We start from the raw sequence: 26869 nt of genomic DNA, 5'->3' as shown, positions 1-26869 counted from the left end.
TGGAGATTTGTTCTTGTCTATTATTTCGATGAACCCATATCCGCCACGCAAAACCAGTTTCCATAGGCGGACAGCCTATCTCCAACTAGCCTATAAGCTCCCGTGCGCTCGGGGCGCGCAGCGGAGAACGGAGCTATACTCAGTGTGTGAGTTTGGAGGGATGCTGGTCGCCCAACACACGTGACCTGATCTGATCAGACGATTCTGTCAGGGATTTGGGCGCGGAGGTTTTTAGGCGTTATTGGTAACATACAGAGGACACTATAGGGGCAATATTGCGCGCTCCAATGTATGTTTTTTTTTTCTCTCGCTCGCTCTCTTTTGCCACCGCTCCGCCTACCCCTTTTCGCAACATTGACGCAACCTATAAATACTGGAACAAAAGAAGAACTTCCTTGAAACCCGCTGGAACTGCATTTAGACCGAGACACGGATCCTTGTTCTCAACTATGGAAATACCGAGTTGTGAGGTAGAATTGAATGTAGTCCATCTGGTGGACCGTCGAGATGCACTTGAGCACTTGTCTCTATAGTAAGTGTCATTAACCATTCGTAGACATACTCTCAACTTTTAGTATTTTCATCCCTACGTTGTTTGCTCAGCCTATTCAACTAAGCAAATCCGTTCATGTAGGCTACTTCATCGTCGATGATAAACGGCGAGTTGACATTAGTTTAGGTTGTTTATGTGTCAGAATGACCCACGAAGTAACACCTTGAATGTCACTGCCCTCGAATTAATGACAATGAGGGAACGTCGAGTTTCATATTGACTTTAAACCTAAGTGGACAAATATCTTAAGTGTTCCGTTTATAATGTCCATTATCCGTGGTGACTGTTTTGTTTACCCTTTATGGTTCGTTTCAGTGAGATCTCGTTGCAGTTCCATTGTACTTTTTATTATGGGGAAATTACATAGTTTTAGATGGATTCTGAATTTATTCTAATGTTTGTCATTGAACAGAAATACTCAATTCAAATGAGTTGCGACTGTTTTCATGCAATAGAACGAGAAGCCGGCGGTTTTGTGGAATAATTGTCTGGCTCTATAGACTTAACACGCTGCACTTTAAAACAATGGGACACTCGTTTAAAAACTGGAAAAAAAACATAATGTCGTGCATGTTTTGTTGTTCAACGGTTTAATCTATGCATATTTTGCACATACAAACGTATTTTATCCCATCGCTTTGTCGCGTTGGTCTTTTCACTGTATGAACAAAGGATGGGTAGTCTGCTCGTCGAAGAGCGTCAGTGGCGAGCAGGCGGGCTGTTTACAATAATAACACGGTCCTGGTGACGTCGCCTAACTGACAGCGGTGTCCGCCAGAGGTAAAGCCGCTTAACCATCGGCAACACGCTATATTTGGAAAGTGGTTACATCATCGAGGTGCAATAGAGGCGAGGGAGGGACTTCCGCAGTCTCTCTGTTTGGAGTTCTGACTGCAGAGTTGTAGGCTTCTGAAGAGTTTAGAGTGCCGGACTGTGGTCTACTTGTTGGAAAATGAAATAGTTTGATGGTTTAATGTCTGAACATTTAAAGAGATAAGTGTTGAGTTATTGCTGAACAGGTTTCCTAAAACAGGCTATTCAATTGTTATTAATGTTAAGATGTTCAATGTTTGCACCAACATTGTTAAGTTCTCATTATGATTTTTGAAACACAATCGTAGATCACTGTGTATTTGACAGGAAGGATGAAACAGCGGCTTCTGCCTGTGTTCTGCTCTGTGTGTATTGAAATTGATGCTCCTGGAATTACCCAGATAATAATGTCTGTGTATGCTATAATGTTTGTCTATTTCAGACAATACGCACTCACACATACAAATATTCACTAGGACCTACGCCTGCCAAGCATGTGGTGGTGTTTAGCAATGAAAAGAGGTCTCTTGGGGTTTATTGCCACCTGTTTATAACCTGCATTTGTTACCATACTCATTGTAGACTCGTACACTGTTATCAGAAGCTACTGAAATACGTGCAGAACATAGTTTTACAAATACAGACACACATAAGTTATAGGCCAGCGATAGAAGAACTTCTTTGTGTTGTGTGCATGTGTGTGTAATCCAGGGCCCGGTGTGACCAGCGCAGAGCCTGTGCGCTAAGCAGGGGTCAAAGGTTGGTGTTGTGTTTTCAGGGTGACCTGCTAGTGACTATTAGCCATTGATGAATGTGATGTCGCACAAGTGTGCGGGCTGGCCCCCTCCAAAAGGGGAGGTGTCCTAACACGCCCCCCTGTAACCCTGCGACCCCCCCTTCTTAGACACACTCACACAGACATATTCACACACACACACGCACACACACTACCCTGCTGACAGGAGCACAAGAGGGCAGCTGCTACAGATGTCTTTTGGAGGGAGGGGGGAGGGGCGTGGAAGAGACATCAATAGAAAGACTGTGGGAGTGTCTGTTCACATCTCTCTCCAGAGGACTCACAGCCTCTCATTGTGCTGCTTCAAGACCATGACGTGAAGAGGCCATATCATGTGTGAAGATGCAAACAAGTCCAATATGGACAGAGTATGTTTTCCACTCAGTCTGGATAGGAAATGTGTGGTTACACCAGCTTTCAAACTTATTTGCCCCCAAATGTAAGCCTTAAACGAATCTTAACAATCTTCAACAGTCCCGATGAAAACTCTTACATCAAGGCTGAATGACTGGTATGCAAATGGTTATCTGCAGGTTTTAGTGTAGTAGCCCGCCAACACACAATGACAAAGACAGTGACTCACATTGTATCTGTCACAAGTCCGTCTCTCTGAAGAGATCAGAGCGGGAGATCATGGTATTGCTAGGGTTCACTGCCACACCGCTCATTACGACAGGCTGGAACTCTGTTCTGTTGCAAAGACACTCACTCCTCCTTCACTTCTCCTTTCCTGTTGTTTTTTTCAGAGAAACGATCCTCACGTTTTGACTGCTTTCGGTCTGAATCCTCTTCTGTTGTTACGATGTGTCTGTTGTTTTAAGTTATTGATGTACAGCTTTGGGTGTGATGGTAAACCTCCTCACATGGTTGGACTTTGTTGCCGGGACCGCTGACAAGCCATGGGAAATCAAATCAATCAACTTTGATTAACTTTACAGTTTTGTTTACAGCTAGCCACAAAGAGGAAGGGGGAGGGGAAAGTGAGCAGTTAAGAGAGTGAAATATTGTACAATACAAAGCAGACTAGAACATAAGTGAAAAGCTACATTTGTATTATATTTATTAATATATATCAGTTGACATTGTGGAGGAAAGACAGAATGCTGAAGGAAGGTATAGAATTCTCCAGCAAGCTTATGTGTATGTAGTTATTGGGTGTTGTCATCCAAAAGGCCAGAGTACAGTGTGATGGTCCACATACCATTCCAGATACCAGATATATTGATTCCGGATCAATATACTCCCTCTATTCGCTCTTTAGATTAGCGTGGACTGATTGGTTGACCCAAGCTTTCTCATGGAAACCACTCTCTGTGCCTCTGAGCTAAAACAGGCCGACCTGGACCCTCAGGTCTCCACTGTTTGGGATCAAGCGATCATGCTTTATGTATGCACTGTGAGCTGGCGAACGTGGGGGTTGTGCCTCTGACGAGAGTGTGTCCGTGTCAACACGAGACAGGGAAGCGTGAGCCTATGAATCCCCTGGTGCTAACCTCCATCTCGCTGCCATGAGGGGTGATGTCGTCCCGTGTCTGGATGTGGTGTGAGGGACCATCCACCAAGTCACATGAGAGAGAGAGAGAGAGAGAGAGAGAGAGAGAGAGAGAGAGAGAGAGGGAGGGAGGGAGGGAGGGAGGGAGAGAGAGGTAGAGGTAGAGGTAGAGAGAGAGAGAGAGAGAGAGAGAGAGAGAGAGAGAGAGAGAGAGAGACAGAGAGAGAGAGACAGAGAGAGAGAGAAAGAGAGAGAGAGAGAGGGGGAGAGAGAGAGAAGGGAGGCAGAGAGATGGAAAGAAACTCTAAAAGTCCTTCCTGAATGAGAAGCAGCTGAGTGTAGCAGCCAGCCATGCACGCAAGTCACCTAACATGAAATCAAATTACATCAGGCTAAATCTGCCCCAGCATGGCAACTGTGCTACTACTGTTGTCCTGCTGTGGCCGAACACTGCACTGTGCTAAGCGACACTGTGACTCTTGTGTCACCACCCCCCCCCCCACCCCCCCTTCGTAAGAGGACCAGAAAGACAGGAGAGCCCCTTCCCTCCCCTTCCCCCATCATAATGAAGAGATGCATTATGATGTGATTTCATTTGTGCCTGTGAAAAGAGAGAGAGAGGGGGAGAGAGAGAGAGGGAAAGAGAGGGAGAGAGAGAGAGACAGAGGGAAAGAGAGGGAGAGAGAGAGACAAGAAATAAAACAGTGTGTGGAAAAAGGAGCAGTGTGAGTTGCATGGTTCATTTGTGTAGTGACATGTGACTTGTGTTTTCTTGAGTCATAAGGATCCCCTCCTTAATGCAAGGCAGTGTGGACTCATGTGACAGTGACACAATGCAGAGGGGGCTGCATAGTGTTCCCGGGCCGGGCCCAGCGCCACACCGCACTGCTACTGTGCATCGTGTTGTAATGGAGACCCACAAGGCCGTTTTTATTGTGTGTGATTTGCGTCTTTAAGTAGACCTAAGTGAACAGCGTTTTCTGGTCCAACTAGTTGCTTGTGACCTTTCTCAACTGTGGTTAACCCCTCCACCAACCCTCTCTCATTTCTAATTCTCACTTTTCTCTTCCTCAGTGCGTCTGCCCATGTCTGTGCATTTATGTGTCTGCGTTTGTGTCTATGTGTACGGTATATGTGTGTGTGTGTGCACAGTACCTCACAATGTTCCTTTATGGTAGTGATTGGTGGTGTTTTTTCTGGATCATCCTTGCCTCTCCACACGCCTGTTCAACAACACAGAGCTCCTCCTTGCTGGCTTCCTGTCCAAACCAGTTTATCTGTAAACAAGCATGTTTTTTTTTCTTCCCGGACCCATTGTCCACAGTGTACCAGTGGGGCCTATACAAAGCACGTTCTCTCTTAGGCTCTGCCTTGGTAGCGTGCAGCTAGTCTGCTCTCTAATGATTATCAAATGCAATATTAAAAACTGCTAAAGTGCCATGAATGAGGGTGTGTAGACGTGGCTCCGAGCAGCACAGTTCCTGCTACACCTAGATGCCCATGTCAACAGTAAGAGTGAAGTGCGACTCTGTGGTTTAGATAATACGGTCTGTACGTACAGTTTCTGAACATGCCTCGACATGCCCCTATAGACGAGGAGTTCTAGAATCCCCTGTCCTGGTGACTTCTGTTCCGTGACAGGAGTTCTAGAATCCCCTGTCCCGGTGACTTCTGTTCTGTGACTCTCTCTGCTGTCCTTCTGCCTAAACTACAAACACCGCTCACCGTTGAAAGGGCCTCCTAGGTCCAGACAAGGTCGGGAAACAAGCCTTACTTGAACAATGGTTCTGTCGCTGTGTCCCCGTAAACCCTGTGTGTTCAACATAGGCTGTAGCAGATCCGAAATTCTCAGGTGCGTGTTACTTTGAGTATTCATATAACAGGTGTGTAGTGTACACTATTGTGGTGTGTGGGTTGAATGAAACGTGTGTGTCTGTGTTTATTTAGCCAGAGGTGCTAACAGGGAAGTTACTGTGGAAAAAAAGCTGCTCGTTAACAGTGGTGCCATGTATATACAGAACAGTATATGCTTAGCTGTCCAAGGGTCGAAAAATACTTTAAGTGCTTTCATTTACTTTTCTTGAGTCTGTTTTAAGTGCCAGGTGGATGGTGTGGGTTATGCATGTAGCTATTTGAAATTATTTCATCCCAGGTACATTGGATAGGGTCCAATTTAAATAGGATATTAGGATATTATCTCTTACGGGGTCGAATATCAATACTGTATTAGATCTTACGACCAGATTTTGTACTTGTCATTCATGAGGCCGGAACTGCACTTGAAACAGGGTTGCGATTTATCCTTAAGGAGGTGTGAAGGTAGGTTGAAGCCCGTACACTGTGAGAGAGTGGAGGAGAGACTCTGCATTTCTACCTAAGAGTCTGGGGAGGAACAGTCTGGACGTCTTTGGTTGCTGTGTCGACAGCAAAGTCCCCCCAGAGAGACCCTGGCAGACCCTAGAGACAGAAGGTGGAGAAGGGGGACTGGGAGGGGGGGGGGGGGGGGGGGGGGTAGGGAGGAGGGGGAGGGAGGGATGCTGTTACCAGCAACAGAGGGATGGGTGTGTTTTGGCGGAGTCGGATTATGCCCGTTTGATGATCAGACGGGCAGTTAGGTGGTGAGTGTTCAGGTGTGTGTTCTGACTGTTCTATTTCTTTACATGCCCTTATAAAAGTTACATTTCAAAACTACAGGTTGCAGTGTTTGCACCATGGAGAGTATTACAAAACACTGTTGTAGATCTTACATGATGTTTCTGTGTATGAGAGTGTAGAGTGTGTGTTTGTGTGGTGTGTGTGTGTGTGTGCGGAGGGGGGTGTACAGTATATACAATATTGAAGTGGGACACAAACTCAAGAATCACTTCTGTTTTCACTGTTTGTTCAATTCGTGCTCTGTGCATGGTACCATCCGAGGCTACCAATAGTAGCGGCTATAAGGTTTTTGTACTCCTGTATCTTACAACTGAAAGGCGGGACTGTGGAGAGTTGTGACCTAGCGCAGCGCCTTTCTCAAGCCTAACCCCATGGTGATTCTGTATCAGCACTAATAGGTGGACTCGACGGAGAGCGCTACGACTTGTATTTCTATTGCCTATTGCTCGTCTCACTTCAGCGGGGCAAAAAAGCTACGCTTTTGCACTCATAACATACTGACATTTTGACTGTTGATATATTTTGGAATAAAAGATTTTATTTTAACAAAAAGCACGGGCTTGTTGGGGGTTTAGACCGTGTTTTGTCATTTTTTTGCCTAGCAGCACTACGTTTTCCCTTTCGATAGTACCCGGCAATATGATCTGATCGCCAGTAAGGTGGCTATTTCCGTAGACCTTCTGGTCTACGCTGGATGTGATGTAGCCTAGTCTATGACAGAAGCTTTTTTACAAACAATTAATTTATATGAAATCGTATGTTGCAGTCCGTTGCGTATGTTAACTCCACCGTTTAATCGTTAAATCGACTGACGAAAACAAGTTTGGAGATAAACATCCAGTCCCTCGCGAACACAAAAATGCTTCACATCTGATAGTGTTGTCAGTCTTCTGGATTTTGTAAATGTACCGTTCTCTCTTTGACTACTCGTGACGTTCAATCTTTTTTTCTTTCATTTTTTGAAAATCTCAGTCATGCGTGTAAAATACATAGGCTACATACAAATTTCTTAGAATAGTGTTCACGTTGGCATATTACATGCGTGTTTAGTCTATGCAGCATGTGTGAAATGTTTTCACAATAATAAGATAGTTACGTTTTCTAACGGGCTTTATATTTTCTTTTCGGGAGATAAAGTGTTAATATTCTCTTCTCTCTCTGTTGAACGCTGCGTGGGCTGCAAGATCATTCGAGAGTGCATTTTTCTCCTCCAATCCGCTACATAGAGCTCACTCTCGATATGCCCAATGGAGAAAGGGGTTTGCTCAAACGAATTTGAATGAAGAGTGTATCTTTCGGCGCCATTTTCGAGTAGGCAGCGATTGCTTCAGCAGCTGCGGGAAGGAGGCTCTTGCTGTGAATAGCGAAGTGAAGCGCCGCGATGTTTGAAGACGCGCAATTAATTTCGTAAGATTATCTAAAATTATACAGAGAGGACCGTGCGAAACAATACCGATGGACAGCGGTGAGAATAAATTAAAAAGGTCAAACCTGACAGCCAATCTGCAACAAGAGGAGACGGTGTAGTCTGCTAATGCTGTAGCAGGCAGTGCTAGCAAGAAGAAAAGGGTGTCTCGGACTCGGCTTCGGTGGTGAAATGAAATATTCACAAAAAAACATCAACGACTAAAATGTGGACCTCTCAAAAAATACTCAAAAATTGTGAAAAAATATTAGAAGCATTGTGAAATAGATTACGGGCGTTGAAACTGTGATTTTTTGCCTTTTTGGTCCTTTTTGAAAGGCTCAGTTTGAGCGCGAGGTGCAAAAGCGGGATGCACTGAAGACACGGTCGGCTCGGCTCACGCGCTGTCAACAAGCACAGAGCAAATCCTCTTGTCATACCGATTGTGAATATAAAGGCTAAAACCGTTCTGAGGACGCTTTTTAACATATACAGTGCATATGCAGCTGAGCGTTTTTTTTGCATTTGATATAATATTTAATGTTTTTTTTTCTCTCGCAGAGAATGGAGTAGGCTTAACATTAAATCAGCTGTTATAGCCTAGTACAATGGTAGGTTTTTTATGTTGTGGGCTTAGTAAATTGTAGAACTTTTCACCTCACACGGTAAGTGTGTTAAACTACCTCTCTGTCAGTATGATTTTTTTTTTTACAAATTAGCAAATTGACCCAAGCAGACCATTCCGCGACGTATGTTTGTTCAAAGGTTGCAATATTTGTTTTACTTCACAAGTCTATTCTAGTCAGCTGTCCATTTCGGTGTTGAGAACCACGACGTGTGTGCAAGTTACTGCTGTGTTGAGAACCACGACGTGTGTGCAACTTACTGCTGTGTAACATTCGTCTTAGGCACAGCGGTAGGATAGTATCAGTACAGTAAGCTTGGTTATTCGCATAGGGCTGGCTACATTGTGGCGCTCAGAGAAGAAATTGCAATATACTGCCTTGCAACTTCTGCAACCAGTGCTCACTGTGAAAAGATATTGTCATGGTATAGCCTGCGTTGCGTTTTTTTTGTCTGTGTGGTGTATGAGACTAAGAATGTGACAATCGATATGTCGTAGCTGTTTCGGTTTTCATAAGTATTCGCAATGTGCTCAATGTCAGGTTGTAACGTAGGCTAATGCAATAGATTTACAAAGTCCACCAGTTCAATAAAGCTACTTTTTCATTCGGTATGATCGGCCCCAGTGAGGATGTGGGTTCCTGGCAGAGTGATGGAGGCTATAGCCTTACAAGCCAGACTTTTTGACCTGTACTTCCAACAGAAATTGTGGCACTGGGAAGGATATTTTTATTCAACATGCACAAGCGTGTGTAAAACTAAGTCTCTATGCAAAATAAGACCAGCTAGCGACCATTTCCTGGTAATGTAATCGGAGATGTTTATGGTAATTTTTTATCCAGCCTCAGAATGATTTTGAACTTGAACTAGGCCGACATCAGTGGCTCATAGACACATGTCGTTCATAGGTATACACTTCCAATGCCACCATATGTTCATATACAATAGACATCTTCTCATCACTTTCTGTATATATTTGTCACAATTAAAACTTTTCAGATATATTTAACTTCCTTTTTCATTTACCTTACAAGAGGAAAATGGGCAGGTTGCAGAGGTCAAATGATACAAAATAGTTAGGTATTTTCAGTGAGGTGTAAGTTTCTTGAGTCAGGTGATGTCATAATGGGGTACTCAGACAACATGGTAGCCCTAGCATGCTCAGGGATCTTGCATTCAGAGAACTTGGAATGATGTAGAAACTTTTTAGGAGGTAGGTGATGAGGCCTTTTGTCACTTTAGGATATGGGTGGGTAGGGTCATGTGTTAAGGTATACTGGTGTTGGATATCTGTCTTTAAGTATATTCATAGACATCTCAGTTTCAAATAGCCATTTGATTCTCATTCATTTTTCTGTATTTTTCACCTGCAGTATCTTGATTAGATTTATCAATGTGGGGAAAAACACTACAACATGGTATTTCTTAAAATTTTGGAAGTATTTAGCATCCTGGTCATATACAGCACACATAAAAGTCTATTCATAAACGATCATGTAAATATGCTGAAAATAGCAAAACTATGGTGATCAGACCAGATGAAACTGATAATGATTTTTTAAACTGTTTCTGAAACTCATGAGGAAGATGTAGTATGGATGACATTTTGTCCCTGTGATCTTGGTTAAACCTTGCGAGGGGGGGAAAATCCCTCTCAAAACCACACTGGGGAGGTAATGTGATGTATTGTATTTAACATGTGATCTAAAATCTTGCTATCGTAAGTGTTAAAAGCCTTTATTGTTGATCCCTATAGGCCACTGTTTTACATTCTGGTTCAGAGGAATAAGCTTTTGTCCTTTTTGTTCTGTGTTGAGTTCTAGGTTGGCCTGTTGTGTGTGCATGTGTTTCAGGGACAGTGATCAGTTGCTTAACTGTAGTTTGTGGTGTTTGCTCACAGTATTCCTCATGTAAAACCACCCTCCGTGTTGGAGTTTCATGACGTAACTGCCAGATCATTCCACTTGATGGCATGTGTTTGAGTTGCTATTTGATGTTTACTTCTGGTGTTATCAATGTGTACACACATTTGTATGAATTGATTTTAAGTAGTCTAGATGAATAACGCAATAAGAGTGTACTGTCGTGAGTGGAGGTGTCTGTGGTTAGGATTTTGATAGTATATATATATCTTTTTTTTGGGATAGGTTATGGTTGTTTCAGCAGTGTGTGAGGGTATGTGATGTCTTTGAATGAGAGGGTGTGTTGATCAGGCCAGACAGTCAAACTCGGCAAATCAAAACTGATCAAACTTGTCTAAAGACGGTGAAATATTTTTAAGGTTATGATTGTGCTGTGACCAAAAATGTATAACTGTGTTCCTAGTTGGTCCAAAAAGCTCTTGGTTATAGTAAACTGGGGATAGGAAATTGGCTGGTTTTCATTCATAGTATGTGAAACAATAATGTGGCATTGCACAGTTATTTAGCTTGTTTCAATCTGCCCTTTTCACACTTTCTAAAAGTTGACGGTGAACTTGACTGGAAAGTGTGCAGGAAGTAGCAAATTGTGTGTGTCATGTCCGAATAATGTGTATTGAGGTAATTTGACCATAACATTATATGAAGTCTAGATTAAAAGAATGGGGATAGAAGTGTGTTTTCTAACCCTGGTAGCACTACAGTATTTGTGCAGTTCTAGAATGTTTGTATGACATTCTGTGACTCATCATTCTGTGTTCTTAGGCCCGCTCCCACTCCCCCCCATTTCCTGGCTCAGTTATGGCTCTTCTCTCGTACACGTGTGGTAGCCAGGCTGTTTGCCCCCACCCCCCCCCCCCTCCCTCTCTCCACACCAACACCCAGCACAAACTTCGTAGTATTCAAATTCACAAGTGATGCGAGCAGGTTTTTACAGGTTCTCTTGGTGATTTTCCAGGGCTCCTCGTTCAAGGATCTGAAGCTTCAGTCGACGGCATCAAAGGCAAGCTGTTATAAAAGCTATCATGGGTTCTCCCTCATAGGGGGGGGGGGGGCGACGACCCTGCTCGGTCTGATCAGGATTTATCATATTAGCTAAAACCCACACCACATTTTGTGCTGTGTAGCCCATTCATTTCCTGATTTGCTGCTGGCTTCTGTTGATAACTGGGAGCCACACATGTAACTTAATGATCACACACTTCAATGGAGATGGTGTGACTCCTAGTCTATGCTCGTATGTTTTCCTCTCTTTTTATTTTTTTTTCTTTCTTCCTCCCTCTCAGTTTTGCATGTGTCTCTTATTTTGCATGTAGCTCAGTTTGTGCCTTGGCATTGTATTTACACAGGGGACACCTGTGAGGACTTTCACTAAAAGAAAGCAAGATATGAACTGAAAAACATTTCCCTTTAGTTTGATTTGAAGAAATTCATTCATCAAAGAGGAATTGTATTTTATGTGAATCTTGTTTGTTGCGCCTGTCATTTGTCGAAAGGAAGGTGCATATAGACTACATCCATTGACAATGATATGAGCTTAATGAATCCTACTGGACCACTTATTGCTTTCTCTAGCATATCATGTTGCATTCAATGTATATTTGTGGTGGGTGCATGTATATATGCTAGGCTGCTGTCAGACAGTGTATGTTCTGTATTTTAAGTGTTAGGGTGGATGTGTGAATTCTCTGATCACTCATTTTAGGTGATACTGCCGAAAATGTTGGCAGTTAGTTAATCCACCAGTGTGCTTAGGAGTTGTCTGGAAATGTTGATCTTTTGTTTTAGTCAGGACACTTTCAGAGTCGGAACCAAGAGTGTGGAATCATAAATCCTGGTGGATTCCTGATAGATATGACTTCTCATCTAGAAATAATTCAGAAAAGTATGGTTTTTAATTCTAGCCTCACTTGCTAGCTTTTTCTGCCCAGACCCCTTTCTTCTCAGAGTGGGCACTTGCTGTGTCTCAGGCCCCAGACAGACAGCTTATTTCATGTGGTAAACAATTGTGCAACTTGAACTCTCAAAACATCATTTCATTATACTAGGAAATGTATTTTAGCTTAAATCTCAGTTGCATCACTTGCTGTCTACACTGTCCAGCTCTATGCTTCCCTTAGTTTGTGTTTGTGTGTGTGTGTGTGTGTGTGTCAGTCACCCCCTGTGTGTGTCACTCCCTGTCTCAACCAAGTTGTTTGCTTCCTGTATGAAGGGTATGTGAGCTGACCTTGTTATGTCATCGCTGAAGCAACTGAAACTGATGAAAACCTCTCAACTTAGATTGTGCATAGGGGGGAAAAAATTGTCGATTAATATTAGGAAATTAATAGCCCACTTTAAATGCCTAAGCATTTGGAATAAAGGGTTAATACACTTAAAATGCATGAGAACATTGTTTTAACATTTACTTGTTAATTGTAGTGGAATATTCCACATTTTCCTGTAGTGTCCCACTTGTTTCACAGTTGTATCCAAAGCACCTAGCAAGAAGTTAAATTGCAGTTCCTGGTATCATGTGGCTCTGATAGTAGGTTTGATCATTTCCCCATAATCCACTTTTGTTGTTGTTATTGTATACAGGACTGGCGATAAGGTGATTTATTGAAAATCTACAGTACACTAAGTTCACAGTAGGATTTTCAAAGCATGTCACTCAAGTATGGAGAAGTGATGTCATATTGTGTGGATTGCCCTTTTTAAAGATTAATTATAATGTACTTAAACACTGAGAACATGTAGGCCTAGTCTTGAACCGTGTATGCTTTATGTTCTTATGGAATTGATCAGTGGTATGAGAAAGCGTAGGTCCAGTCATGCTTTCACTCCATTTTGATGTGTATATCTCTCACACACACACACTCGCATGGTTTGATAGTGCTGTGTGATGTCACCACTTAGTCAAACTTGGTGTACTTTACAGTGTTTGTGGAAGGTTACAAAATATGTGTGTGTGTGGGAGAGATATCACCATGCTGAGTTGAAAGTTTACTGCGGTAGGTTTAATTGTGTGTGATCTGGTGAGTTGGAGTGTGTGAAAAGTGTGTGTGTGTGTGTATGTGTGTGTGCAAGTCAAAATTCTTAAGTAAAGGGTTTAGAACTTGAAAGAGTAAAGATTTTTTTCATTTATTAAGATTCAATAAATTTTTACCTTTCCATACAAATATATTACTCCATTGCAAAGTGTAAAACTATATGAAATGGGCATTAACTGTGATGACGCTGGCGTTCAGGGATGTTTGTGGATTAAGGAGTCACTTGCAGTGTAGAATGACATGATGTACATAGTTGAAGCTTCTTACCTGCAGACCGATGTGTTGAGTTTTGATGGTGGATACACTTGATTGAATGTTGAAATTTAATTGAAATTAATCAGCAAATGCCAACTCACGAACTTGATGAGTGACAAATGTGTGTGAGTGAGGAGAGAATGAGGTATGATAGTATAAGTATTACGTCAAAAATGAAATACACAATTTTGTTTTATTGCTCACTAAGAATGTATTCAAAACACTTTTTAAATTGTGATTTATAAATGTGTTAAATTGGTTCTAAACAAATAAGCGAAAAGTGTAATTATCAGCTGATGTGTTGACCTTTTACTTTACACCCATCTGTAAATCCTCTCCAGTAAGGCTCAGGACATAGTTTAGCCACATCGTTTCATCACCAGAAGTAATTTGTGGTTGTCTGTGCGTCACATTTAGTTGTCAGGGTGCATTTGACCTGTTCTCATGGTTTGATAGTTGTGATCATTGCATCTGGTGCAGAAAAACACGATTTGCTGACAGGGAATAAAACATTTCATATAAAGTCGATGATATTCAGCACAGGAATTTTTCTTTTTCCAGCCCTGCCAAAATGTATCTAAAATTTGGTAGCTGTAAAAAAGTGGGCAAACTTATCTGTGCCTTGGACCATTTATTACATTTAAAAATATAATTCTTCATAATTGTTCTTGTTACTTGTCGTCATGCTCCTTAGCAACTTACCTCGATTCCCCACTTGGACATGACCATAACACTTTCTAGTTTTGCTCTGAAAATAAGGATTGTGTGTTCGTGTCCATCCCATTCTGTCCTAGTTAAGAACCCTTAGAGCCACACTGCCATGTGAACACGTATCTGCAGACAATGGGGGAGACATTTATCTGTGTAACCCAAGTTGCTCAGATCCTGAATGGAACACATCTCACACCATCCCACCACAGTCCCTTAACACTCGGACTCAACATGGTTTATTGCCATTTCAAACTTTAACATTGAGCACAAATTTCTAATTGCCCTCAGATTGACAAGTCCGTAAGTATACATTTCAGTTTATTTGTATTTATTAAATTTGTATTGAATGCTGCCATGGATTTATGCCTAAAGTGTGTGTGTGTGTGTGTGTAGGAGAGAGCAAGAGTGTGTGTGTGTGTGTGCAAGAGGAATAAAATTAAAGCAAGTGAGTTTCTTCTTTTTTCATTTTTTTTGTACTGTATGAAATCATCCTATCGAGTTATCTTCTCAGTGAGATATCACTAATTATGTTGAAGTGTGTAACCATGAAGATGATGAGGATCCAGTTAAACCAAAGTGTGTGTTCAGGTCCTCTCCTGGCTGTAATGGTCTTACCTCTCACTGGCAATGGTATTGACAACAACATCCAGTAAAAATGCTAAGAATCTGCCCAGTGTGGTTTGCCCTGTAAAATAAATTATGATCATTAACATTTTATATTTTTACATAGATTTTATTACTTTAAATATGACCATTTAGGAATGTAATAATTTATGCTGGTTTTTATTCAATAGTTTAACCCACCTTTATATATATATATATATATATATATACACACACACACACACAACATGTGCTCAACTAGCCCTTAATGACAAATGTCAGAAATGTGTAACACACTCAATGTTGATTTCTTTTCGGATGTTACTGTTGATTTACATTGCCCTTCTATTCTGTGTTTCAGATCATTATGAGACATGGGGAGAGGTGCTCCAAACCCAGCTGCCTATGACTGTGTGTGTGTGTGTGTGAGAGAGAGACAGACAGACAGACAGACAGACAGACAGACAGACAGACAGACAGACAGACAGACAGAGAGAGAGAGAGAGAGAGAGAGAGACACTACGGCAGAGAGATTGAAAGGAGAGGAGGAGAGAGATGGTGACTGAATGCGTGAGAACTGAAGAGTGAACACCTGTGTTGGGTGCATGTATAGTGTATGAGTCTGAAAAAGAAGGGAGTGTATGTGTGAGAAAGAAGTGTGTTGCATTCATGCTCCCTCACCCTCCCTCTCCTTCTTGCGCACACACACACTGGGGATGTGAGGACAAGGGACGAGAGGGAGAGAGAGGGTTGGTTCTGGTTCTGGTGGTGCTGTAGCAGCACTGAATGGTTTGTGGGTTACACAGAGATGCAGGCCATACTGTGCTGCGGCAGCAACTCCGGGAGAGGAAGACAAGACACCTGAGAAAGCAGGAAATGGAAAGAACCAGTATTAGTCTTGGGAGAGTGGACTGTGCAAAGGCCAATATTTTGTATCACGCCAGCATGCGGAGACGCAGTCCCGTCTGCTTAGAAGTGTTTGTGGGATCCACCTGCTTGGGCGACTGGCTGCCTTGCTGTAGCAGCACGTAAATATTGGAGTTAAGATTACAGCTGAAGCCTCCAGTATTGATCGTGCTGCTGAAGCAAAGTTGACCGCTTCTGCATCCCGGACTCACTCTCTGTGCAGCTTAATCCCGCCACAAACATGAAGACCGCGGGTTCAACGATGCTATGAAGGTGTAGGCCTACACCAATGTGATGAGCAGTTTGGACCTTTTCGTCATCATGCTGTACTTTTAGTGGATGAAAATATTTTTTACAGTGTACTTTTTTGTTTAGATTTTTTTTTTTTTTTTCATTAAAAGGGTCCGCATTTTTGTTTGCACGCGGTTGATCGTGGAGGTCTCGCTTTAGCAGACCAACATTCACAATAAGGCTAATTGAAACGGCAAAAGCTAATTTAATGCGCAGTGAGAGTATTTGGAAGTGACCAATACGCCTTTTAGTCTAAAGCGTGCAGTCTACATTTATAAACGGACCTAGTTGATCGCCACAATGTGCTTACATATCGTATGTGTGATTTTGCAATAAAGACTATCTCAAAGCTTCTATATGTCTTGGATGTGTATGTTTACTATTTGCGCAAATATTTGTAGGATCACTGATAAGTGAATGAGACTAATTTCAAATTCACATTTTGGCCTTTCTCTTTTGGTTAGCCTATGGCTTAACGATGGCTACGTTTTTATGCGTTTTATTGCTCTGGGTTGGCTTGGATATAAAGGCCTATTTTAAGCATACACCTACTATTATAGGCTACATAAACATGGGTTATGCTGGGTTTAGATTCACTTACAGTGGACAAGGCCCTGTAACAATTTTCACGTCTAACTTTTGAAATGCATATCAGACATTAGAGATTTGCCATCGCCTTTCTCTACAGCTGGGTCACAAAGGTGGCTTGTTGGGGTGGAATGTGTGAGGGTCCTAATCGCCATGGGAATGTTATTGACTAAAACATGTCCTTATTATGGACATACGAGAGGATCAGGCTTTTTCAATCAAGATTATTGCGTTCTATTAACCCATTTGCCCTTTCCCATGTGCATATGGCCTCTGTCATGCAGTCAACATCTAGAAATATAGGATTAAGTAGGCGAGTTCATCATTAAATGCTACAATACAGTTAACTTATGATGAACAAGTGTATACTTCAAAGCGAGGGACTGTGATAACGCAGCCTTTGACGCCGGACACCTCAAAATCTTACTCCGGAAGGCTGGAACGAACTGTTCACTTTTCCGTCTTTTACACTGAAATTGCCCTTGTAGGCCAGGAAAATACATTGCCTATAGGTTTAATTTGCATTATTGTTTATCAACTTTAAAATAGAGACTATCCACAAGCCCTATCTAGATGCAGTGAACAAGGTGAAAGATGCACAATTGTGCTTCAAACAAGCGGTCCTCTTATTGTGACTTTTTTCCCCTTCGATTGCTCAGTTTTTTTGAACGATGTATGCATTTCATTTTTCCATACGTTTTTTAATATCATTTTCCCTGTGTGATAATGCAAGTGTGGGTTTTCTACTCTTCCCCCTGTGCATTCGAAGGTATACAAAACCCTAATATTAAGTCCGAGAAGTTACGCAAAAAAAACCTGTGCTAAATGTTAGCCTATTTATTAATCTTTTTTTCCCCCTTTTTTCGTTAGATTAATTTTAAGGACATTTGATATGGTAAAACTATAGCCTGTATAAATATGACAATTTGCTTTCAAAATGGTGGGGAAATACAGACGATAATATAGGCAACTTTTTTTCTATGTAAATGTATAGGCCTAAAAAAGAAAATAACACTTCACGTTTTGTCTACTCGTTATGTTCTCTTGAGCATGATATGTGCATTTTAATTTTGAAATGTCAATGTAAGGTGACTTGTGGGGTACTAAAATACCCTGTAATTATGTCAAATGAATGTATATATTTTTTTGTAGACTGCTAAACTACAGCCTTTGTTTTGTGCTATTTAATTTTAATATTTTAATCTGTAGTTAAATGTGAACCGGAAAAGGTACCCCGGCTTATCTACGAGTCATCTTTTGACCATAACACGTCAAGCAGTCAACTGAAAACACAACAAGCATCTATTGTAGGCCTACAAGCACAGACAAGAAGTCGACTTTTTACATTGTTACGTTTTACAACTGAACTAGGACCCTATACCTACATTTTCATGGGACTCTGTCGAAAATGTGTGTGTGCGCCATGATCTATCTGTTATGGGCTCACTATACAAAAAAACATGACGATAAAGATCCTCTACCCTTTCACAACCCTGTTAAATAGCCTATTGCCCAAGTAGCCTACAGAAAATTGCTATTTTATATATATATATATAAATATATAAATAAATATATTTGAAAAATGTTGATTGCTGCATAGCATCTTTGCAGCATCTTTTTATTAAATGAAGTAGCCTACTCGTTAGTGGGCAAGCAATAGGCAATAAGGCCGTGAGACACATCGAATTTACCTTTGCTGAAGTTGTTGCCCAATGTTCTTAGTGGTGTTTAGTTAAATACATTTGAACGGATGTGTGTATGTGTGAATTTGAAAAAGCTGAAAGATATAGGCTAAAGATAAGGATTTAACAACAGTAGCCAGCACATTCCATCGACATGCATTCCGTAATCCTAAAATGCATATTTAACAAAATTAATGACAAATCAATTTATATCTATTTAAATATAAAACATTATGGTCGTATTGTTAGAAAGTTAAATATTGATGTGGAAAAAGCTACTTTTTATTTTTATCCCATGTTTGCCCGGCAACAGTCGGCTATATATATACGTGCAGTGACGTGAGTCCTGAATTGTGGTCAGTGCTGACATCATAGGCTCCCATTGCAGGCTGATCCAGGGATTTCCCTTAAGATTTAGTTTCTATAGAAGAAAAAAAAACTGCAGAACATAGATGACCAGTGCACAACTCATAATTCACATGGGTATACACAATTTAGGCCTATGTGAAGCTGCGCCCCATGCCATTTTCGTTAAAAACGTATGTAGTGCACTCATGCGTGTGATCACTGTTTCCTATTCCATCTTTTTATATAAATGTCTGTTTACAAAGAACAGTTCGTATCGCTAAACTAAGAACCATGCACGTGCAAGGTCACACGTTCTAGAACAGGTGAGTCATCTCTTCTCGGGCTTTAAGATGAGCTGTGGTACCTACATTCCATTTTTTAGGCCATTAACAAAAACAGGCAATATCAATAAGCAAGTTGTATATTGCCAATTAATTAAATATGTCAAAATGAGCCAAACTAAATCTATCTTAAAGGCCTCGACGACTGAAATCGTTTGACGGTAAGGCCTAGTTATGCAACGAGGTCGAGTCTCTGCTCTGGGAAAACGGATCTGGATGCATTGGGGATAACAATTGAGCATCACATGAGAAACTGCGCGTGCCTGACAGTGCCTGAGCAACATAGCATGTCATTTAATGATTCCCGTGTTTCACTTCACCTCACGTGAGCACAGACTACATCAATCAATGGATATGTATTCACAGGAGTGTGTAAAACTCGTGAACCTTAATCCCTTCAGCGCAACAAGCAAACAAACAAAAACAGGGTGACATGACATAAAGACACAACGGAGGTTTTATTAGGCAAGGTAGACGACGAGGCTCGAGGGTGACAAGGCATCATATTTCACGTTCCAAAATCAAATTGAAAACGAAAAAAGGGAGAATTAAATGAGACGAAAAGAGGTTGCAATCAATGTTTCAATGCAATCAAGCTTGGGATGTGTGCGTGCAGGCAACCTGCATGCCTCTGATTTGGTCATTCATGAATCATTTGGCGGTTGCTAAAACGAGGTGTAGTTGTAGTGTGATGATATGGCTTATAAAAGAAGGGGGGGAAACAGACATTTAGCAAACAAGCTATTCCACTTAACATACAATTGCAGAACATGTGTGCTGTTTTGATTTAAGACCTGTCATTAACACCTATCATCCGATTAACCCTGATTATTGCAAAACGTTACTCGTAATCCTTATATTTATACCTAAATAATACCCTAAAGCTCATAAGCTGCTAAATGTAGACGTATCCTATATGGAATCAGCTTGAGAATGCTTCAGTTAAAGGCTATAGCAAAAGGCATGAAAATACCAAATCGTCATACTAAAGCAACTTACAGTAGGCCAATATATCGGCAGTGGTATGTATCAGGTACAGGTAACAGTTCTGACAGGTATCCATCAGATAAACCAGAAGATTTTGCGCCAGCGGGATTAAGACAAGGGGCGTGGCCTCATATGCATAATTGAGGAAAGAGAAGAGGGGTGAGACAGCGAGGTTGTCCGCCTGAAAAAAAACTAAGGGTGTCAGAATGAGAAAACAGATATAGAGTGCGAGTTCCCCCCAACTTCTGCCTCTCACACGTTTGGTCTTGCAGCGATAGGAACCGTTCTCATGGGGTACCGAGAGCTTGTCCACGTCTTTAAACTTCACCGAGTCCCAGTTTTTGACATCAAAGTTTCGTACCAGGGGACCGACGTCCATGTCAGTCCGGGAGGGAAGTGGTGTTTCCCGGACAACTCGCAACTTCTCCCTGAACTCCTGCATCTGCTGCAGGAAGCACAGTGGGTCCGTCACATTCCTGAACGACTCGGCGATGTTGAGTGCGCGCCTTTGCTCATCCAGTGCCGCGCTTAGTTTGTTTATCTCCGGATCATATGCTTGCATCACAACCAGTTTTAGAGTCTCAAAATCGGAGAGAATTTCGCTCTTTTTGTGGTCCAGAGCGCTGATTAGTTTCTCGAAATAGTCCTTTACTTTATCTGCGTCCCTGGAGACCAACTGAAGCGCTTTTTTCTTACTGGCTTCCAGTGTCTCCAGGCAGGATAGTGTATCCGCGCTGCGCCATGTTTCTACTCCCTGCAAAAGCTCATCGAACGCTCTCTTCTCTTGCTCGTACGCATCCTCCAGGGCACAGAACTTGTGCCCTTTGTGGTCCCCTGTCGTTGCACAAAATCCACAAATGAGTTTTAAGTCTGTTAAACAAAATATATTGAGCGGTTGGCCACAGTGTTGCTTGCAAATTGACATCCTTGGCAGAATCCGGATTTTGTTGTATTTCTCAACAATTCCGCGTAAAGTGTAGTTGGTTTGGATGCTGTTGATCCCGTTGTGCTGGGTCTCCTTACGACAAGATGGGCATTTGAACGGAGGTCTCCATTGGGTAGATCGGTTCCCGTCCAGAATCCCCTCTAAACACTTCTTACAGAAACTGTGAGAACATGATAAAACTCGAGGGTCATCAAATAGACAGCAGCAGATTGGGCAGGTGAGGTCCTCTTCTAAAAGCTCCATTGTGTTCTGAAACAGATGACAGACTTCAGAGAGAAATCTACCGAGAAGGAAGGAACTATGCATTCATTAGACATCATCATTCATACCTACCCGCTCAGATAATCTAGGAGGTAAAAATGCAATTAGCGACATTGAATTATAGCTTTTATAGCGACACATTTGTGCATAGAAGCTCTATTCGGTTCATTGTTTTGAGGTTTAGCCAAATAGCCTAATCAGCATCAATAAGCCACACCGTTAACACTGTTGCTATGCGCGCAAAACTGAAAACTACCCTTGTCCCTGTCTTCTGTTTTCCTTTGGTCGACGACCTACTTTTTGTTGCGCTCTGGAAATATAGTTTAGATACATGTCACTAGCCTACTGAATCGTTAACAGAGCACGATAACGTGCGTTACAAATGGCTTTTCAAACTTGCTAAGCATAGTTTAAAAAGATAAGTTTCGCAGGAAGATTCAGTTCTGAATGTTCCGTTCATATTTTATGTTGACTAGCCTTCTTCGGTTTGTTCTAAATATCCGGGCGCATGGCCTGTATTGCAATTGTTATGAGGCAAAACACCTACGGACTGTCAAAACACCAATCTAACCGAGGCTATAATGGACTGCGGCCAAATATAATCCGCGCGAGCAGACGTCCCATTGGAACGGTAATGAGCAGGGATGTGACAGCTCTAGAAGGCGTAAAGTAACATGCAATGGGACCCAAAAATCCACTCACCAGATGCTAAGACGCAGAGTGCAACGCAATCATGGCGCTGGCTTGTTGCTGTGCAGACTTTGCTCTGTCCGGGGGACAAAAATTAACCCCTTCAATCCCGCTTTGGTGCAAAATGTAGAAACTTTATTTCTCACGATTGCGATAAAGAGCACATATGCGATAGCTGATGCGCGTCGATATTGAATAACCTGAATGTATTAGTGGTGACACGTTTTGTTTTAACATTTTTGACACTTTACAAAATACTGTGCGTTTTGACTGAGAGCAAGATAAATGCACATGATCCCTGGAAATTGGAGGGGGAGGGGGGCTGTTGCTATGCAAAACATTACAGCGTGAATGACTGTCAACCAGTACAGTCACCCGGTTTCTGATCACTGCTTCCATCGCCCTACTTTGACAGCAACTTTATTCCGAACATTATTGTCAAATTTGTATAGTTTAGATTAAAACACCACTGATCAAGAGGATGTTGCTTTTGTAACAATTACTAACATTGTTATTTGCGGCCATTTATGATCTAACCATAGTCATTAACATCTAAACACCTATAAGCTGACTGCGCATATAAGTACACTACATCACAAGTTTGAGACCCATCATTCGAATGACTGAGCACTATTATCTTTGCTGGATTCATGGCACAGGTATCATGTTGATACGTTGACTTGCACGTCCATTTCCATTCATATGTGTTTTGAGCATTAAAGTGTGATCGTGCTGTGTTTCCAAGCTTGACACATTGATAACCAATAGCTACCAAGTCACGTGTAAAAAAAAAATTGACCTTGATTTTCTTCCCTTGTTTCCATGCCATCAGGAACAACTGCGTATCTTAGCAAGCTATGTGATTGGACACGTTGGCAAGAAGCGCTTGTAGGACCCCTGGAACGTTTGCTGGACTTTCCAGGGGGTGGCGCTGTTTCATATGAGCGGTTATGCCCCGCTCACGCACCTCTAGCGCTCTTTGACTCGTTATTTGAGATCATTTCCGGTTGTTCTGAGTCAGTTCAAGAATGGCTGCAATGTTTACGTGTTGTCTGGGATGCTGCGGAGATGGAGGGTCGGGGCATATCCCTCTTAAAGAAATGCCCACTGTCCAGTTAGACACGCATCACATGGGTAAGTACTTTATGTTCAATTGAGCGTCAATACAGTTGACACTAGACGGGTAAGATTAGGTTATGAAGCTAGGCTATTGTTAGCTAACGGTGGTACTAGTTGGTACTGTACTTGGATACCTAACGCTAGGTAGCTACGCCACATATACCATACGTGATATAAATGTGTTGGCTATAAACACGGACAGTCATAAGATGTTAGCTAGGTCATTCGCTCGATCTCCCTCAGCGTGAGATCCAGAGCTTCTTCCGACCCTACTGGTTTTCAATCTTACTGGTTTCTGTATTTTTGTTTACCTAACAGCAGCAGTTGTTACCTGCCTCTTTCACCGGATTCGTCACACAATCACATTACGTTTTTGCCTCAAGATCGAAACCAAGTCGAACGGATCTTGAATGATTAGCCTTTATTGTTTTTAATCTTTTTTGATGTAGGTGGCTGTGATGTGGTGCTTACTTAAACAAAAATTTTCGCTGCAGTAGATCTGGGAAACGATTTCAAAATCGCCAGTAATATGTTTGTGATTGTGTGACGAATCTGGTGAAAGAGGCAGGCAACAATTGCTGCTGTTAGGTAAACACAATATACGGAAACCAGTTAGTTTGGAAACCTGTAGGGACATACCACCGGCTAATGTGCTTCTAATCTTGTATGACGGTGCTCTCACTTACTGATTCACCGGGTAATGCAATGTTTATGTTAATGATTAACCCAAGCTGATGACGACCAAACTATTATATGTAGCCTACTGTTGTTCTTGTTAACATTAACGCACAGCTTAAATCCCCAAACAATTAATTTTTGAATTTGATTTCACAGGCACAGATGTCGTGATTGTTAAGAGCGGGCGACGGATATGTGGCACAGGTGGTTGTCTTGCTAACGCTCCTTTGCACCAGAACAAGAGCTACTTTGAGTTCAAAATTCAGTCAACTGGTAAGTGATAGCCTGTACAGAATGTAATCCTCGCAATCTAAAATCAGAGATTGGTAGATAAAGCGAAATTAGGGTTGGGCCCCTACCATTATTAAATGAGTCTCTTTGTGTATCTAGGTGTGTGGGGGATAGGTGTGGCAACCCAGAAGGTGAATCTGAACCAGGTGCCGATGGGAAGGGACACTAACAGCCTGGTGCTCAGGCATGATGGATCGGTGTACCACAAGAACGAGGAGAAGAACCGGCTACCGGCCAACAGCCTACCCCAGGAGGGGGATATTGTGGTGAGTATGGAGCAGTCTGCAGCCTGGCTGTATCAGCTGCCTCAATCGTAGACAGAGGGGTTTTTCCCAGGGGTCGTTGTGTTGCTCCAGTCATTGACTCGACCGTAGACAGAGGGGTTTTTCCCAGGGGTCGTTGTGTTGCTCCAGTCATTGACTCGACCGTAGACAGAGGGGTTTTTCACAGGGGTCGTTGTGTTGCTCCAGTCATTGACTCGACCATAGACAGAGGGGTTCTCCCAGGGGTTGTTGTGTTGCTCCAGTCATCGTTGCTTGCTAAGCCCCTTTGGTGTCAATCTGAGGTTCTCTGACTTCACTTACTAATGATTGGGGCAACTGCCCAAAACACAGCTTTAGTTGTGTGGTAACTTTGCTACCATAACGTGCTCCTTTAGCTATGAACAACATTAAAACGAACTCTGATTTAAATCCCTTTTTGTCTCAACAATTAAATCATCCAGATCAAATATGTACCATTGTTTGATTTGTCACATTTGATTTAACTAGGATGAATCTCTGAATACACTTCAAAATCATTGTCTTCCAATAGTGAGGATGCCTTAACAGTTGTTTTCATTGTTCCAGGGCATCACCTACGACCACGTCGAGCTGAACCTGTACCTGAATGGGAAAAACATGCACTGTCCAGCATCAGGCATCCGGGGCACAGTGTTCCCTGTAGTCTATGGTGAGTGGGGGGGGGCATCGCTTCCAATTCTGCTGTGGGTTCCAGTTTCCCGGCAGCAGCTTCAGTTTCTGCTGAGAGTCTTATTAGTCTGGCACATCAAGACAAAGGATTAATGATGTAGATTAATTTGAAATCCCTGCAGTGGGGTCAGATGGCTGAGCAGTTAGGGAATCAGGCTATTAATCAGAAGGTTGCCGGTTCGATTACAGACGTGCCAAATGACGTGTCCTTGGGCAAGGCACTTCACCCTACTTGCCTCTGGGGGAATGTCCCTGTACTTGCTGTAAGTCGCTGTGGATAACAGCGTCTGCTAAATAACTAAATGTAAATGTAATGTCTGCTAAATAACTAAATGTAAATGTCCTGCCATTAGTTTTTTCTGTAGTTTTTCTGCCACAAGGGGGCAATATAGGTCCATTTTGAACATGATAACATCCAGTGGATTCACTTTGAGGCTTTCTGTAACAATTCTGCTTCCACATCAAATTGTTACATGAACCATCAAGACTAAGCCATGTAACTGCATTGTTTCCTGATCCAACCATCTGACGTCTCTTTGTTCTGTTCTGCCCCAACAGTGGATGACAGTGCCATCTTAGACTGCCAGTTCAGTGACTTCTACCACACGGCTCCACACGGCTTCGAGAAGATCCTGTTTGAACAGCAGATCTTTTGAGCTGCACCTTAAGTTATAATCTGTGTACCCATTATCACACCAAACACAAACACAACCACACACACACACACTCACACACACACACACACACACACACAGGGTAACTCCTAGCACTCCTAGCTGGAATGTGCTAAGCTTTGTGACCCCGTTTGATCTCGTCTGGTGTCTCTCTGTGTGTGTTGCTTCCTTTAATACTCAGTGTCCTTAAGCTGCTGTTCTAGAGCCAGTTTGGTAGGTTAGTTTTTCACTCGGATCAACTTTAGATGGACGTAAAACTGATCCCAAATCAGCTTTGACGGATAAATAGTGCGTGTGGTGTGCATATGCAGAAAACAGACAGTTGTAGTCATTTGATATCGCTTTACCTCTGAAATGATCGTTTTGCTTAATTTGCCAACAAACATTTTTTTTTTTTTTTTTTTTTTTTTTTTCCCAATTATGTTTAACAGTGTTTATTCTCTTTCCACCAAGCTCAGCTGTGGCTAAGCTATGTGTTTTCTAGCCCTCGTTGGAACTCCTTAAAATGCATTCTCGCTTTCTCCCCTCGTGGGTTGTGACAGATCTAATCAGCTGTCACTCATCCATTTGTGTTAGATTAGTTATTTCCTGAGAACAGGGAGGAAGGAAGTTTGTGTTCTGTGGAGCATCCATGAGAAGCTCATGTACCAGGACAGAAAGCCATGTCTTGTGGATAGACGTTACTGCTACGTGTTTGATTATGGAAGGTGACCTCAGAACTCTAAATGCCATACTGAAAGGATGGCATATATCAATATGCCCAAAATATATTTGTATTTATTTAATGTATAGATAGACAACCAGCACTACTAATATTTGTTTTCTCCTGAATAGTAGATCTGACCTCTTGGTTGTATTATCGGTATTTTTAATTGTTAAATTTTTTTTCTGTTTGTGCTCTCCCATTGAGGACATTTATCACTATTTAGATGGTTATTCCAAATGTCAACAAACATGTTGTTTTCAGGGATATATACCTTTCCCCATGCTACTGTGTTTCAAAGATCAGAAAGCAAATCCTCCATCAACGTATAACATACTATCATTAATGTTAAAGAATCGCTTGCTTTTGTTTGCACTAATAAGATGTGATTGTCAAACCAAATTCAAAAACATACCGTTGACTACAATAAACTGTTGTCTGGAAACATCAATTTGTTTGGAGACTTTTCTCTTGCTTCATTGATTTTTTAGTTTTTTTTTACAAAATCACAGATTTCCCCTTCATGGATTTCCAA

The 26869-nt window shown here is 41.9% G+C and overlaps 2 protein-coding genes and 1 long non-coding RNA gene across 4 annotated transcripts; 2 read left to right on the top strand and 1 right to left on the bottom strand.

Moving 5' to 3' along the window:
• Nucleotides 1–183: 183 nt before the first annotated feature.
• Nucleotides 184–16409, top strand: LOC124463509. The gene is made up of 2 exons (XR_006955561.1): nt 184–532; nt 15220–16409. It is a non-coding gene; the product is annotated as an uncharacterized LOC124463509 (long non-coding RNA).
• Nucleotides 16410–19453: 3044 nt separating this feature from the next.
• trim13 (tripartite motif containing 13) lies at nt 19454–22793 on the bottom strand. Of its 2 annotated transcripts, none has more exons than XM_047015253.1 (2): nt 21911–22793; nt 19454–21196 (listed from the first exon to the last, which is right to left on the bottom strand). In XM_047015253.1, the coding sequence occupies exon 2, from the start codon at nt 21188–21190 to the stop codon at nt 20000–20002; it is 1191 nt and encodes a 396-aa protein (XP_046871209.1). In that variant the 5' UTR covers nt 21191–21196; nt 21911–22793; the 3' UTR covers nt 19454–19999. The 2 variants fall into 2 exon arrangements, with proteins under 2 accessions (XP_046871209.1, XP_046871208.1); XM_047015252.1 differs by lacking the exon at nt 21911–22793 and adding an exon at nt 21281–21904.
• A 91-nt stretch (nt 22794–22884) lies between these two features.
• spryd7b (SPRY domain containing 7b) lies at nt 22885–26785 on the top strand. The gene is made up of 5 exons (XM_047015254.1): nt 22885–23032; nt 23852–23968; nt 24086–24252; nt 24835–24937; nt 25516–26785. Exons 1-5 carry the CDS (start codon nt 22927–22929, stop codon nt 25611–25613), a joined length of 591 nt encoding a protein of 196 aa, XP_046871210.1. The 5' UTR covers nt 22885–22926; the 3' UTR covers nt 25614–26785.
• The last annotated feature ends 84 nt before the right edge of the window (nt 26786–26869 follow it).

The sequence above is a fragment of the Hypomesus transpacificus genome, unplaced genomic scaffold, assembly GCF_021917145.1.
Source record: "Hypomesus transpacificus isolate Combined female unplaced genomic scaffold, fHypTra1 scaffold_289, whole genome shotgun sequence".
Classification (NCBI taxonomy): Eukaryota; Metazoa; Chordata; class Actinopteri; order Osmeriformes; family Osmeridae; genus Hypomesus; species Hypomesus transpacificus.
This window is presented reverse-complemented; position numbering and strand designations above follow the sequence as displayed.

What these genes read in the sequence shown, in the direction of transcription:
- spryd7b (XM_047015254.1), top strand. Translation starts at nt 22,927, where the DNA reads ATGGCTGCAATGTTTACGTGTTGTCTGGGATGCTGCGGAGATGGAGGG. An exon ending in GTTCAAAATTCAGTCAACTG is followed by an intron (nt 23,969 to 24,085) that starts GTAAGTGATAGC and finishes TTGTGTATCTAG; the next exon opens with GTGTGTGGGGGATAGGTGTG. An exon ending in AGTGTTCCCTGTAGTCTATG is followed by an intron (nt 24,938 to 25,515) that starts GTGAGTGGGGGG and finishes CTGCCCCAACAG; the next exon opens with TGGATGACAGTGCCATCTTA.
- trim13 (XM_047015252.1), bottom strand. Translation starts at nt 21,349, where the DNA reads ATGTGTCGCTATAAAAGCTATAATTCAATGTCGCTAATTGCATTTTTA. An exon ending in CTCCTAGATTATCTGAGCGG is followed by an intron (nt 21,197 to 21,280) that starts GTAGGTATGAAT and finishes CATCTGTTTCAG; the next exon opens with AACACAATGGAGCTTTTAGA.